The sequence below is a fragment of the Stenella coeruleoalba genome (assembly GCF_951394435.1).
Source record: "Stenella coeruleoalba genome assembly, chromosome: 10".
Lineage (NCBI taxonomy): Eukaryota > Metazoa > Chordata > Mammalia > Artiodactyla > Delphinidae > Stenella > Stenella coeruleoalba.
Window position 1 is genome coordinate 53,014,253 of NC_137156.1, and position 16,826 is coordinate 53,031,078.

At 41.7% G+C, this 16,826-nt stretch overlaps 1 protein-coding gene across 1 annotated transcript; it reads right to left on the reverse strand.

Annotated features, from left to right (window-relative positions):
• Positions 1 to 15,385: 15,385 nt before the first annotated feature.
• LOC307193101 (small ribosomal subunit protein eS27-like) lies at positions 15,386 to 15,613 on the reverse strand. The gene has a single exon (XM_079934638.1). It carries the CDS (start codon positions 15,607 to 15,609, stop codon positions 15,451 to 15,453), a length of 159 nt encoding a protein of 52 aa, XP_079790764.1. The 5' UTR covers positions 15,610 to 15,613; the 3' UTR covers positions 15,386 to 15,450.
• Positions 15,614 to 16,826: the final 1,213 nt, after the last annotated feature.

A 16,826-nucleotide genomic window follows, 5' to 3' on the forward strand; every position in this document is an offset into this window, starting at 1 on the left:
GTGCTCCCAGCGTTCAGATGGCTGCTCTGCTTTGATGGGTACACTTGAGCCACCCCAGGGCAAAATGAGGTAATGCTCTGGAGTCATGAAGAGAAGGCTTCTTTCTCATGAGCTGTCACACCCTCTGATGTGAAGGTGTCTTTCATAGCCTGTTTTCTATTATTAAGTTCATGTGACACCTTTGCCACACACAGATCCTTCTCCAATGGCAGAAAATGAAAACATTTCACAGTTCTTATTGGTTCAAGTCCATTTTCTGCTCCTACACACACAAAGCATTTTCTTTGAGTCTACGTGCCCCATTTCCAAGCCTCTGGTTTTCCCAGACATCCTCATTAAGCAGCAATACCTGCAAGTCCTTCAAAGGACTTATTCTGTTTGCTCAAACCTTCAAATTGCTTTGCAATAACTAGAGACTGCTCTGCTGACAGGCAGGAGGGAGAACAACCCAGATTTCTTTCTCTGGGTTTCTGCTTGTTTTGACTGTTGCAATTTACACCCACATTTTGTCTAACTTTTATTGATGATTCAAGAGAAGCCACCACCAGCAAAACCAGTTGTTTTGTGTCAGAGAACAGCCTTTGACTGAGGTGATTTTCTATGATGATGGCGACAACCTCATTTCTGGAAATGAAATTTCTAGAATTCTCTCTCAAGATGCCTGGGAAGAGCATACAGCTGTATTGTTCATTCATTACCTTATATCCCCAAATTTATTTCTCCTTACTTACAGAGCTAGTTTGTTTTACCAGTGTAAAAAAAGACTTTATCATGAGCACACTTTCTCTTCATTCAAGCAAAATTCCTAAACTGCAGTTGCTACCCTTTCTAACTTAAGAGATCAAAACTGGGCAGCGGGAGGTGTAGAGTTTAGAGCTGTTAAAGAAAGGCAATCAATGGAGTAAGTAATAGTGACATAGGGACATCAAAGATGGTGCCCAGGGCTTCCCTGGTGGCGCAGTGGTTGAGAGTCCGCCTGCCGATGCAGGGGACACGGGTTCGTGCCCCAGTCCGGGAAGATCCCACATGCCGCGTAGCGGCTGGGCCCGTGAGCCATGGCTGCTGAGCCTGCGCGTCCGGAGCCTGTGCTCCGCAACGGGAGAGGCCACAACAGTGAGAGGCCCGCGTAAGTGGTGCCCAAATGGTTTACTTCACTAGCTGGGAATATGTATTCACCAACATGATATGTATTTCAGAAACCTCCTAAATTCATGTTGAATTAAGATTTTTACCTTAGGGATTTCCCTGGTAGTCCAGTGGTTAAGAATCCACCTTCCAATGCAGGGGACATGGGTTCGATCCCTGGTGGAGGAACTAAGATCCCACATGCCGTGGGGCAACTAAGCCCACGTGCCACAACTACTGAGCATGCAAGCCACAACTAGAGAGAAGCCCATGCACTGCAACGAAGATCCTGCATGCTGCAACTAAGACCCGATGCAGCCGAAAAATAAAAATAAAAATTATAAAAAGATTTTTACCTTAAAGCTATGTGACACTAATTAGCATATTAAATGTTTTCCATTTAAGAAATAAAGATAGACCATGAGATAGGCTAATTAGTTAGGAGGAAACTTTAATGAAGAAAAAAATACGAGCAAAAGCAAGAGGCATGCAGATTTGTTTTTCCTCCAGAGACCATACATACTCAAGCAATGTGGATGAAATTTCCTCATTTTCAACCCTATATATTTATCCAAATCAGATAGATAGATAGATAGATAGATAGATTCAAGGTGCTCTTCTCCTTCCTACAGAAAGCTGTTTATTGAGGCAGCAAATATTTCTTGAGTGTCTAACCCATGCTGGGCACCATGCTAGGTGCTGGAGGCTGTGAACAAGACAAACGAGTAGTAGTCATTCCACATGCTAATATAGGATATTAGTTAAGAGTCTTCTGGTTATAAGAAACAGCTACTCCAGCAAAGGTAAGCAAAAATGGGAACTTATTGGAAAGCTATTACTGGAAGAGTTAAACATCCAAACCCTGGATAGGGCAGAACCAGGAATTCATGGACCTTCCCCTTTGGGCAATGATGTCATTATGGTGACTCAGCCCCAACAAGTCCCAACTGCTGTGTCTTTCAGGTCAAGTTTCTGAAGAGAGAAACTCATTGGCTCAGCTTGGGTGCAGTGTCTATCCCTGGTCCAATTAGCCATGGCCAGAATGGCCAGCTCATGTGGCTTGAACCTGCCCTGACATATTTGAGTCTTCCCAGAAACTGAAAGATTTTGTGAGTAGAGCAGACACTCATTAGCTTCTATATTTTGTAGCCGTAACATTTCAATAGGTTCAGGGTTATATTCAAAATATTTAACAACTGCTATGACCCAGGCAGTGACTAGTCCAACCAATGTTGGTTGTAGGCTAGAAATAAGGTCCAGGAGGGTCCTTGCTGGGTCAGGCATTAACCCTGTAGTTACTAGGTCATGGGGAGGTATGGGGCATACTATGGAAGGGGCCAGAGTGGCCCTGGAGAGGTGGGGCTTTGGGGAATTTTCCTAGAAGGTCAGGTGCCCTGGAAGTAGATTCCGAGATGCAGATTTACATGGAAGTGATTTATTAAGGAAATGTTCCCAGGGAAGGCCATTAAGAAAGTGGATGAAGCAAGACAGGGGAGGAGAGGAAGCCAAGCAAGGGTGCTATATTGGGGTTCTCCAGAGAAACAGAACCAATGGAATACACAGGTACAGCTGACCCTTGAACAACATGGGTTTGAATTGCATGGGTCCACTTATATGCAGATTTTTTTTGATAAATATATATAGTACTACACAATCAGGGGTTGGGTGAATCCACAGATGCAGAAACACAGGGCTGTCTATGGGACTTGAGAATCTTCAGATTTTGGTATATGCGAGGGCTCCTGGATACTGAGGGAGGAATGAATATATATACACATATATGATTCCATATATATAGATATGGAATTGGCTAACATGATTATGGAAACTGAGAAGTCCCACCACCTGCTGCCTGCAAGCTGGAGACCCAGAAAAGACAGTTGCAGTCAATCTGAAGACCTGAGATTCAGGAGAATGGGTGATATAACTTCTAGTCAAAATCTGGAGGCCTGAAAGCAAAGACCACTGATGGTGTAAGACCCAGTCCTTGACAGGAGAAGACTGATATCTTAGCTCCAGCAATCAGACAGAGATAGAATTCTCCCTTCCTCTGTCTCTTTGTTCGCCCTTCCTTTGTTCTATTCAGGTCCTCAGCAGATTGTGTGAGGTGCACTCACATTGGGGAGGGCCATCTGCTTTGCTCAGTCTACCTATTCAAATCCTAATCTCATCTGGACACACCCAGGATAAGGTTCAACCAAATATCTGGGCACCCTGTGTCTCAGTCAAGTTGACGCTTAAAATTAACCATCACAGACGCCCTCAGTGATGCCTCATCCCAGGTGCCACAGCCTGGGAATGTGGACTCTTTCACTGGAATAGACTCAATGTCTAGCAGAGAACCTTGCACAGTTTAGGCTTTCACTAATAAACAAATGAAGTTCTGGATTGAAGCTATGCTGCAGATTTCTCCCAACCAAAGGCAAGGGAGCCAGCCGCTTGTTATCTCAGCACTTCTTGGTCACTGTTTCATGGCCACGTTGGGCAGGGATCTCCTCCCCAAGCACGTCTGGCTCTCTGTGCCCTGGCTGAGCAGCTGCTGCAGAGTAACAGGTGCTGGAGGTGAAACCACCCAGAGAGTCAGGTGGAGGATGGAGCCCTGACATTGTCTGTACCAGTGGGAGCAGGGCAGTGGCTGCTTACCAACTTGTTCAGAAGTATTTCAACATTTCGACAACCAGTACAGCCAATCAAGTGTGTGCCAGGTGGATGTCAGCCCTAAAAACAATGCAGGGTATGGCAACCGGAGAGTGAGACATTGAATAGCAATCCAGTCTCTTCAACTGGCTCGATGTCAGTAGGCCACATTCATCTAAGGCATTAGTTCCCTTAACTCTAAAATAAAAGGGTTGGGGTAGATGATTTTACTTCCAATCTTCTATAGACAATTTCTCCCCTAATAACATTAAGAACTGTCTTCACTGTGTCTAGACTCTGCCTAGATTTTGAGATTCAAAGATAAATAATATATGCCGTGGACGCTTGGATCTTTCCCTTTGTTTCTAGACTGTAACCTCACCTTCCTATTTGCTGCTCTCTGTTTGGGGGACGCCCCACATGTGTGGTCTTAGTGGAAAGTCTCGGCAGCTTCCTAAAAGGAAGGTCCTCCCTGATTAGCCCAACACAGACAGAGGGCTTGGACCTCCGGATCAGCTGGCTGCTTTCTCCTAGAGTTTGGAATTTGGAGTGAATGACACCTGGAGGAGGGGATGGTTTGCAGGTCACTCCTTGCAGACAGCAGGGACGTGCTGACTACACTCTTCTAAAGTGTGGTCTCTGCTGGGGTTCCCAATGCATGGTCTCCTGGAGCCCCTTAGGCTGCACCTTTTCAAGCCTAGCTGTACACACTTAGTTTCCATTCTGTATCATTGCTCAAGAGTTGTTGGCCTGTCTCTTCCCATTTCTAGACAGTAGATGCCTTGAAGCCTGGGACTGTGGACTCTTCCACTGGAGTCACTCATGTCCAGCAGAGACCTTTGCACAATTTAGGCTTTCACTAAGAAACAAATGAATAAAAAGTAACAAATCATGGTACAGACAAAAAGAAACTGGAAAATTAGCCATGGAAATTTTTAGAAAACTCTATTCTGAGATTAATACACAAGTACCTGAACAAACAACTGTGTTTCTGCAAAGATTTTTTTTTCAAATACTGATGAAAAGACTCATCTATGTGCCTGTTTCTTTGTCCAGCTCTTTATCCAATAATAGTTTGTTTACCTGTGTGCAACGACCTTGCTTCTAGGCCTAAGGCTGAGCTTCCCAGGACTATTGTTTTAGGCAATGTTTATGTGCAATTTTTTTCTTTTGTTCCTTGTGGGTAAAACAACTTAGTAACCATAAAATGAGAATCTGAAGCATCTAAAAATCAACATCTTGAGTGGTCTTCCATCCATGTCCACTCTCAGCAGGACCCAACAAAAACATCCCAAACAGACTAGCAGATACAAACTATCATATACAGAATGGATAAACAACAAGGTCCTACTGTATAGCACAGGGAACTATACTCAACATCCCATGATAAACCATAATGGAAAGGAATATGAAAAAGAATGTGTGTGTGTATATATATATACACACATACATGAGTCACTTTGCTGTACAGCAGAAATTAACACAACATTGTAAATCAACTATACTTAAATAAAATAAATTTTTTTAAAATCCCAAACAGATGAAAACCTGTTTGCTTTGAAGACACACAACAAAGAAACTGGAAGAAAAAAGAGTGAAACGTGTGCCAAGCAAGAGAGAGATTTCTCCTTATACTTTCTTTTAAATAATAAAAGATGAACTCATTATTATCCCAAAATCTCTTGAGGCAGAAATTCAGGCACCCTATTATTCTATAAAATCAAAATGACAGCATCCTTGGAGAAACAGTTGCCTGGTAACTCAGAACAGAGGGTTGTCTTTAGATTCCTCTGGAATCAAGTGTATCTATTTTGGTTTTTCTGTTGAGCTCATTTCCTTCCCTACAATCCCAGAACTGAACAATTTAGGGGGAAGAATTCCACTCATAAGAAAGTCTCTTTTCCTACAGAAGATATTTTTAAGAAGTACAGCTCTCTTCATGAAGTTGAATTGTTCTGTTTTTAGGACTGTTACATGAACATATAAGAAAAGAAAAGGAAAAGTGCATTAACATGTAAGAAAAGGAAAAATGCCAACTGAGAGGAGGTTTCAGACAGAGATGTATGTTTTGTGGCTGAAAGCCAGACACCAGTTTTTTTCTTTTTTTCTTTTTTTTTGGCCGCGTTGGGTCTTCGTTGCTGCGAGCACGCTTTCTCTAGTTGCGGTGAGCGGGGGCTACACTTCGTTGTGGTGCGCGGGCTTCTCATTGCGGTAGCTTCTCTTGTTGCGGAGCACGGGCTCTAGGCACACGGGCTTCAGTAGTTGTGGCATGTGGGCTCAGTAGTTGTGGCTCGCGGGCTCTAGAACGCAGGCTCAGTAGTTGTGGCGCATGGGCTTAGTTGCTCTGTGGCATGTGGGATCTTCCTGGACCAGGGCTCAAACCAGTGTCCCCTACATTGGCAGGTGGATTCTTAACCACTGCACCACCAGGGAAGTCCCCAGACACCAGCTTTCTAAGAGAATAAATTAATTCAGAATCTCACCTAAGATGAAAGTATAATTTACTCAGTTGAAAGATGCTTTGCAAACACCTACCTCTTCGTTGGAGCAAGAAGATTTGTCCAGGTAGGCTCTTACTCACCAAGCTCAGAAGCCCTAAGTCTCCCCTCTTCTGAATTAGTGATGTGGGCCCAGATCCTTTTCCTCTCTGCACTTAGATAAAAGTGAATGAGGTAATTGCATCGCTAATGATTCTTTTGCTTATAAGCAAGAGAACCTGAGTGAGAGACCTTACACAAGAGGGAAACTACTGGAAGGATTGGGATAACTCACAAAAGGATAACCAAATAGCTTGGGAGTGGGCGGGAATCAAGGTGCTGGAAGTTAAGAGTCAGGAACTACAGAAAGGTTGAGAAGGAGAAACAGGCTAGCAGGAGCCCATGATGAGAAAAATGAACTTCAATATCTTTGTATTGCTCACTCAAGATTCATAATCCCTGGAGAGAATGTCACATTGGTGGAGTTTAGGTCAAAAGCCTGAGCCTGCTGTCCCGAGGCAGTGAGAGGAAGAATCTACTGGAAGGATGCTCCACAAACCCCTTCAGTTTCCAAGATGGAAGGTCAGGTACCTAGTTTTAGTCACGTCAAGACTGTCCACGATAGGGTGATGGGAAAGTCATTTCCCAAGAAGAAACTCTGGTGCTATTAAGAAGGGAGGATGAATGCTAAAAAGCCAGAAAACGTTCACCATTGTCTTAGGCTGGGTTCCCAGAAGCAGAGACGGAGGCAGAGATTCTTACACAAGTGATACCCTGAAGTCACGCTTTCAGGAGAAACTTGTAAAAAGATAAGGGAAGCAGGGGAAGAGGCTAAACAAGGATGAGGTTTCAGCTGAGGTCTAATTTCAGCCTGATCCCAGTTCTGGAGTGTGAATGCCACCACAGTGTTGTCCCCTTTGAGGCAAGGGGACAGTTTTTGTATCCTTGTATGAGTCAGTCATTGGCTGCCTGATGCCCTGAGGGGAAATAGCACTTCCCAGGCATTTCCCAATAAGGTGGCTCCCCGTGGCCAAGGATAAATCTCCAGAGACCGGTATAAGCTTGAGCCAGTATCAGCAACACTTAGAATAGCTGGGAAGAGGGGAGCTAGCACAGTAAACGGGATCAGGGCAGGGCACCAGCAGTGTCTACTACAACCATAAACGTAAAGGCAAGGTAGTTGGATTTGATTCACTAAATCCAGGGTTTCCCATCTGTAGACTGATGTAATAATCCTGGGACTGCTATTAATTCTGAAACAGATCAGATGAAAGGGATCAATTATTGTGTGACTGTCTCATTGGGGAAAATAATGTAATGAACAGAGAGACACCAACAGACAGAGTAAGAAGAGGTAAAAAATTATTTAAAAGAAACAGATAATGACAACCGAATCAAAAACTGGGCAGAAGATCTAAACAGACATTTCTCCAAAGACATACAGATGGCCCAAAAGCACATGAAAAGATGCTCAACATTACTAATTATCAGAGAAATGCAAATCAAAACTACAATGAGGGGACTTCCCAGGTGGTCGAGTGGCTGAGATTATGCACTTCCATTGCAGGGGACACGGATTCGATCCCTGATCAGGGAACTAAGATCCCACATGCCACATGGCACAGCCAAAAATAAATAAATAAATAATAAAGATCTTAACACTCTTAAAAAGAAAGTTATTTAAAAAAAAACTACAGGGCTTCCCTGGTGGCGCAGTGGTTGAGAGTCCGCCTGTCAATGCAGGGGGCACGGGTTCGTGCCCTGGTCCGGGAAGATCCCACATGCCGTGGAGCGGCTGGGCCCATGAGCCATGGCCTCTGATCCTGCGCATCCGGAGCCTGTGCTCCGCAACGAGAGAGGCCACAACAGTGAGAGGCCCGCGTACCGCAAAAAAAAAACCAAAAAAACAAAAAACGAAAAGTAGAGCTACCGTATGATCCATCAATCTCACTCCTGGGTATATATCCAGAGAAAATAATTCGAAAAGACACATGCACCCCAATGTTCACTGCAGCACTATTTACAATAGCCAAGTCCTGGAAGCAACCAAAATGTCCATCGACAGAGGAATGGATAAAGAAGATGTGATACATATACACAGTGGAATATGACTTCGCCATAAAAAAGAATGAAATAATGCCACTGGCCGCATCATCATGGATAGACCTACAGATGATCATACTAAGTGAAGAAAGTCAGACAGAGAAAGACAAATATATGATGAACTCACATGTGGAATCTGATTTTTTTTAATGATATAATGAACTTATTTACAAAACAGAAACAGATTCATAGATTTCAAAAAAAACTTATGGTTACCAAAGGGGAAACATGGTGGGGAGGGATAAATTAGGAGCTTGGGATTAACCTACATACACTATTATATATAAGGACCTACTGGATAGCACACGGAACTCAACACTCTGTAATAACCTATATGGGAAAAGAATCTGGAAAAAAATGAATATATGTATATGTATAACTGAATCACTTTGCTGTACACCTGAAACTAACACATTGTAAATGAACACTGTAAATCAACTATACTCCAATAAAATTAAAAAATAAAGTATCAGCCTTCACCAGTGAATGATGCAGCTTGCCCCAAGATCCAGCACATGAATTATCAGAATGAAACAGAAATGTACCTCAAGCCTCTTATATGCTTTCCTACAAAAACATAACTCTCTGTCAATATAACTAGCAGTTCTTAATTATGAGATAAAATAAGGTGGAACAATATAGAACAATATTAAGAGAAATAAAAATGCCTTCAAATTAAGTACCTTTTCATCTCATCCTCTTAGGTCATTAATTACCACTTTAACTTTATCTTGGCCTCCCTACTCAACTACAAGGAGAATACTTAACTTTCTTTTGGTGGTTCAAGTGTCAAAAATGTCCTTAGCCTGGTATAGAATTTTTTTTTTTTTTTTTGCGGTATGCGGGCCTCTCACTGTTGTGGCCTCTCCCGTGGTGGAGCACAGGCTCCGGATGCGCAGGCTCAGTGGCCATGGCTCAGGAGCCCAGCCGCTCCGCGGTATGTGGGATCTTCCCGGACAAGGGCACGAACCCGCGTCCCCTGCATCGGCAGGCGGACTCTCAAACACTGCACCACCAGGGAAGCCCAGCCTGGTAGAGAATTTTTTCAGAAAATCACTTCTAACTCTTCCCCTGCTGATCCATCTAATAACCCTACTTAGGTTTTATTGGAGGAGGCAAAGTGTTAAGAGTTTCATCACTTCTCTGATTAGTTCCAGAGGATAATAACAGCTCCTTTACAAAAGTAAACCATTTTTCAAAAAGAAAAAGGTAATGAAACTTACGGATATAGTCAAAGGACTGACACTAAAGGAGAAAGATTTACAGGAAGGAGATCACTGAAAAAAAAAAAGAAAAGAAACTAATAGACTTTCTAATGCACTTGAAGGAATGCATAAAAAAAAACATATATCAAAGAAGTCTTATAGACCTAATGGGGAATTTGAGAATAATTAGTGATAAATGCACAGAAAACTAAGCAAACAAAAAAAGAGGCTACTGTTAATTCCAAGAAAGAACAGAAAGTTGTACAAAAAAAGAAATATAACTATGATTAACATTTACAACGTGAATAAACAACACTGCTCATTAAATTATGATTGACAGCATCAATGAGTAAAGATATCTAGTCTCAGTGACCTAAATATAAATGTAACTAAAATCTGGCAGACACCTCTCTCTCTCTCTCTCTCTCTCTCTCTCTATATATATATATATATATAACATTATATATATATATTTATATATAATGTATAATTTATATTATATAATATATATTTATATAAGATATATTACATTATATATCTATATATTATATATACAAGAATATTCTATATAATATTCTTATGAGAATAAGTATTTTGAGTCTCTCTCTTGATTATACCTGGTAATAGAATGGCCAAATACATATATATATGTATATATATATACCCACATACATATACCCATTAGATACCAGTAGCCTCCACACAGTTTTGACAACAAAAATTTCTCCAGACATTGTCAGAACATTGTCAGATGTTCCCTGGCGAGCAAGATCACCCTCAGTTGAGAACTACTGTTCCAACCTTTTTATTACATTTTCTCTACTAAATGGTGAGGGTTTTATTTCTCTGACTTAAAACTGATTCAGAAAGCCATAAATTATGTCAAAATTTGATAAATAAAATATTAATGTAATTATTTAGAAACCTGAACCAATAAAAGAATAAACAAATTAAAGTATTAAATGCAGTTGCTCCTAGAGAGTAGGACAGGACAAGGAAGGGTGATTTTGAACTTTTTAATATGATTTTATTTTTTTGATGTGTATATATATATAGCTGACCAGGCCAGGTAGAAAGTTCCAGAGAGAGGCTTGAAATTCTTATTCTCATAAGAGATTAAAGAAGTGCTTATTCTGATCTTTTGTTTCTAACCTCATCTAAGCCATATTCTCTTATATTTCACCCAGAGGCAAGTATGGCTCTCATCTAGCTTGAATCATATATTTATTTCTTTTCCAAGATGACTCGAGGCTGCCTCGTCCCTAATGGTTCTGGGTGGAGAACTGGCTTACCTGGTTATACTTATGTAGTAGTCAGAGAAAACAGGAAAAAAACACTCTGGTAAAGATTATATGAACATTGGGACGTCCCTGGTGGTCCACTGGTAAAGAATCCACCTTACAATGCAGGGGATGTGGGCTCGATTCCTGGTCAGGGAACTAAGATCCCACATGCCGTGGGGCAACTAAGCTCACGTGCCACAACTACTGAGCTTGCACGCCTCAACTAGAGAGCCTGTGTGCTGCAAACTACAGAGCCCATGCACTCTGGAACCCACACGCCACAACTACAGAGCCCACGTGCCCTGGAGCCCGCATGCCACAACTAGAGAGAAGCCCGTGCGCTGCAACGAAAGATCCCACATGCCACAACTAAGACCCAACACAGCCAAAAATAAATAAAATAAACAAATTTTTAAGAAAAGATTATATGAACATTAAAATAACATTAGAGTCCCTGGATCTGCATGGGTTGCCTCCCTCCAAAAATGAGGCAGAGGAGGGAGTGGGGGAGGTTGAGACCTTGCTTTGCTGATGTGTGTCAATGCTCTTTATTTTATTAGGCTGTCTTTCCTCAATCTCCATCCATCCGTATCTCCCTCATCTTGTAATCTCCAGCACTACCTCTAACTCATCTTTGCTCCCCCAACCATAGCAATTGAAACAAAGTCTTAGGACTGAATTTCTTCATTTGCTTGATTGACTAGTTGTGATTGTGCTCCAGCTGTTTTGGAAATGCATTCATCTGACATATGAACAAATAATAGAAGACAGTTTTCAACCCTCCAAAACATAAAGAGATGGAAATGTGTATTTATACATTTTTTTTGATTTGCATTTCCCAGATTACTAATAAGCATCATTTCATGTGCTTGTTGGCTGTTTGTACATCTTCTTTGGAGGAATGTCTACCCAAGTCCTTTGCCCATTTCAGAATTGGATGGTCTTCTTATTGTTGAATTGTAAGAATTCTTTATATATTCTGGATACTAACCCCTTATCACAAAATATTTTCTCCTGGGACTTCCCTGGTGGTGCAGTGGTTAAGAATCCGCCTGCCAATGCAGGAGACATGGGTTCAAGCCCTGGTCCAGGAAGATCTCACATGCTGTGGAGCAACTAAGCCCATGCGCCACAACTACTGAAGCCCATGTGCCTAGAGCCCGTGCTCTGCAACAAGAAAAGCCTTTCAATGAGAAGCCCCCGCTCACCGCAACTAGAGAAAGCCCATGTGCATCAACAAAGACCCAATGCAGCCAAAAATAAATAAATAAATAATTTCCCCCATTCTCTAGGTTGTCTTTTCATTTTCTTGATAACGTCCTTTGATGCACAGTGTTTTTACTTTTGATGAATCCAATTTATCTATTTTGTTGTTGTTGCTCATGCTTTTGATGTCATATTTAAGAATCCATTACCAGGGACTTCCCTGGTGGCGCAGTGGTTAATTAAGAATCTGCCTGCCAATGCAGGGGACACAGGTTCGATCCCTGATCCAGGAAGATTCCACATGCTGTGGAACAACTAAGTCCATGAGCCACAACTACTGAGCCCACGTGCCACAACTACTGAAGCCCTCAAGCTCTAGGGCCTGTGTGCCACAACTACTGAAGCCTGTGTGCCTAGAGCCCATGCTCCACAACAAGAGAAGCCACCACAATGAGAAGTCTGCACACTGCAATGAAGAGTAGCCCCCACTCGCCACAAATAGAGAAAGCCCACGCGCAGCAACGAAGACCCAATGCAGCCAAAAAAAAAAAAAAAAGAATCCATTGCCTATGTTTTCTTTTAAGGGTGTTAAAGTTTAGCTCTTATATTTAGATTGTGGATTCATTTTGAGATAATTTTGCATATGGTGTGAGGTAGGGACCCAGAGTCATTCTTTTGCATATGGATATCCAGTTGTCCCAGCACGCTTTGTTTTATTTTTTGTTTTGTTTTGTTTTGGCCATGCTTCATCTTGCAGGATCTTAGTTCCCTGATTAGGGATTGAACCTAGGCCCCAGCAGTGAAAGCACTGAGACCTAACCACTGCACCTCCAGGGAACTCCCCCCAGCACCCTTTGTTGAAGAGACTATTCTTTCCTCCACTGAATGGTCTTTATACCTTTGTCAAAAATCAGTTGGCCATAAATATGTAGATTTACTTCTGGACTCTCTTTTCCGTTGGCCTATTGTCTATCCTTATACCAATACCACACTACTTTGGTTACTGTAGCTTTGTAGTTCGTTTTGAAATCAGGAAGTTTGAATCCTTCAACTTTGTCTTTCTTTTTCAAGATGATTCTGGCTCTCCAGGGCAAGTATTTCCTTTTAGCTCTAAAGTCAATTTCTGCTTATAGCCAGGTTTGTGACTGTTTCCGGACCACTATGGGTGCCTCCAGCCATGATGACATTATTTGGAATAATGCCATTTTTCCAAACAAGGCATTATTCCTCTCAACAGAAAGAGATGTATCTGGGTATTTGTGGAACCACATTTAGTTCCTGAGAAAAAAATTAAGTCAAACAAGATTTTAGTTTTAGTTTTTTGGCATCATACAAGTGAAAACAATACATTTATGGGCTGAAATATTTGTCTAAATAGAAGACACAGAAATCTATTTTCTATAGTTTAGACATAATTCTAGACACTATGGCAAGTCTAACATGGTGGACACAAAGTCAAGGTTTGAATGATATTCTTGCTGTGTGAGGGTTGTAAGGCAGGTCCATTTGAACAAAAACCTTGTGTGTACACTTTTCTTCTTTCGCCCCTCCCTTTCCATTGCCCATCTTGCCTTTTCTTCTTCCTAACTTCCTTCCTGGTCCTATTCTCACACCTCCTTCTCTGAAGATCTTTCTACGCCCTGCCTTCTCTTTTCCTTGCCCTGCCTTCTCTTCCTTGCCCTGCCTTCTCTTCCTTGACCTTTAAAACTCCCACCCCCTGACTGAATCCCAACTCAACTTTAGGAAAACAAGTTAGTCAAACTGATCCTCAGAAAGTGGTGTCAACGGCTAACTCACCAACACTCAGCCTTCAGTGTTCATCTGTTAGCCCAAGGAGAAGCCAGTAGGTAGAATAATTGCAGATTGTCTAGGAAAGCCATTTGAGTCCCTCTGGATCTTTCATAAAATCACTCCAGTGAGCCTATGATGCGTATATTTTGAGACAACCTAGTACTCTGTCTCAGTTTTCTGTTTTTCTTTAGAGCGGAACCTGGACCATCACATGTGGCGGGGAGTGTTGTAAAGGGAGATCTAGGGCTGGTTCCTTCTGGTCCCACCTTAGTCAAGTCCTGAGCCCTTCCTTTTACTCCATCAGTGGATCCCTCTGGACATCCAAGTTTTCACTTTCTGCTCTGGGCTATTGTGCCATGTGTTGTTCACACAGGGTCATTCTTCTTGAATGACCAGCGTGTTTTGTGTTGCCTGCTGCCTGTGACTGGCCTTCACTGACTCCCATAAGAAGGACTCTGAGCTTGATGTAGATTCCCCTTACTCGTGGCTTCCCAGTGGTCAGGAGGGCTACCTGCAGTTGGAGGTTCTCTTCTTGGAACTTCCTCTCCCCAAAGTACTGTGGTTCATAGCCAGCTGCCTGGGCTGGTATTAGACCACCTCTCCTTTTCATTCCACAGGGACAGGACCCCTCACACAACTTCTTGGATTCCATTTTGTTTGTTTGTTTTGTTTTGTTTTTTTAGTTCATGTATATTTCTAATAGGTATATTGGATCCTGGGTCCCAGTCAGCATAACTCTCCCCAGTTTTGAAACAGTTCAGATAATTATCTGACCTCACCTTCGAAACATCACTTAACTCTAACATGAGAGAAACGTCTTCAGTTTGTCAGGAGCAGAACTTGACTGGAGAAGAGAAAAACAAAGCCCATAATTATAATAAATATGCAAGAGCACAGCAGCAGCATTTAGGATCTTTAAAATTATATTCAGGTCCTTTTATGTCTCACTTATTTCACTTAGCATAATGTCCTCAAAGTTCATCTGCAGCATGTATCAGAACTTCCTTCCTTTTTAAGGCTGAATAATAATTCTGTGGTATGTACATACCACGTTTTGTTTATCCATTCATCTGTTGACGGATATTGGGTTGTTTCCACCTTTTGGCTATTGTGAACAATGCTGCTATGAACTTTGGTGTGCAAGTATTTGTTCAAGTCCTAAGTTTTGATTATTTGGGGTATATACCATAGAAATAGATCATATGCTTTATCATACCTCCCTATGCTATTCCATTTAGCTGCCTATTCTTTCATCAGAACGATACCTTTCTTTTTTATCCTGCATGGTTTTTTGTTTGTTTGTTTTGTTTTTTAACATCTTTATTGGAGCATAATTGCTTTACAATGGTGTGTTAGTTTCTGCTTTATAACAAAGTGAATCAGTTATACATACACATATGTTCCCATATCTTTTCCCTCTTGCATCACCCTCCCTCCTACCCTCCCTATCCCACCCCTCTAGGTGGTCACAAAGCACTGAGCTGATCTCCCTGTGCTATGCGGCTGCTTCCCACTAGCTATCTATTTTACGTTTGGTTATCCTGCATGTTTTAATAAATTTTTTTTTGTATCCAAAATGTGTTTATTGGGATGGTTTCCCATTCATCTTGATTCAGGGTGATTTTAGTGCTGCTTCTGTCTGAAGGAGCAACCTTCTGTAAGCCTTGCTTTTCCTCCTGTAGGCTGGCAGAGGACAGTAGAGCAGCCAACACACAAAGCTACTGTTTGTGCATGGCTAAAGACAGTGGTGATTTTATAGCATCCCGGGCATTTCACATCCATGAAATAAGAACTGGGGCTCTGCACCAGGCACTTCTTCTTGTGTTTCATCTTCTCTTCTGGAGAGGGATGAAGGAAATCCTTTGCAAGAGGCAAGTTCTCATGGGAAGGTCATCACTGCCGGACAGGCTGTATGTTTTAATATCTGATAGGACTGGTCTCTGAACTCCACCCTCCCTCCATTTCCTTTACTTCTTCTGAATTACATTGAGTATTTTCTCTTATTAATTTATTGGGAAGAACTTTAGAAACTGATACATTACCATGCTAACAAAAGAGACACCTTTGTTTACAGCCATTCTTTTTTTATTTTTTGGCCATACCGCGCAGCTTGCGGGATCTTAGTTCCCCGACCAGGGATTCAACCTGGGCCTATGGCAGTGAAAGTGCCAAGTCCTAACCACTGGACTGCCAGGGAATTCCCTGTTTACAACCATTCTTTATATATTCCTTACTGTATTCTGATGTAGTTCATATGCGCTCCAAACATCCATGGTGATTTATACTGGAAGTGGTGTGCATGCAATTTGTGATTTTGTTGAAATATTATTGCAATAGCTTTAGAAAAGCAGTTGACACACATGCAAGTGTTAATTTGAGTCAACTGATACCAAGGGATAATGCTTGATTTATGGTAAGAGGTTTCATCGAAATATTTCTCCTAGTTGTCACTTAGCAAAGGTAATTGCTTACTAAGCTAGTCTCTTTGCATAAATTTCAATTTTCCAGCATTTGATTAAACTTGACAATTGGGATTCTCCATGGAAACAGCGGAGCAAGATGCTACACCTTCCAAAAAACATAAAAATAGTGCTCTCTCATTTGTTGCCTGGCAGCAATACTCCTTGTTTTTACTCACAGGAGAATTTATTTTTGCTGATTGGCGTAACGTTGGCAGGGAAAGGACAAAATAGTTCTCTCAGCAATCAAAAATTGATAGGGCAGTTTAACCTTTTCCTTCTTTTTAAAGACCCAGGTGAGGTCTTCATAACTTTAAATAGCATAAAAAGCATATACTATACAGAAGCATAAAGCATATAAAATATAAAGGCAGAGTGAGTATGATCAGAGAGGAGCCTTCAGTAAGAGTCTTTGAGGACAAAGGTTCTTTGATTAAGGGACACACTAGATGAAGCAGTTGCGGTTCTCAAGCCGTGTGGGTTCAAACTGCATTTATAAGGCTTAACAATAGGTCTTAGTCTAAATTTCATTTTGTCTCC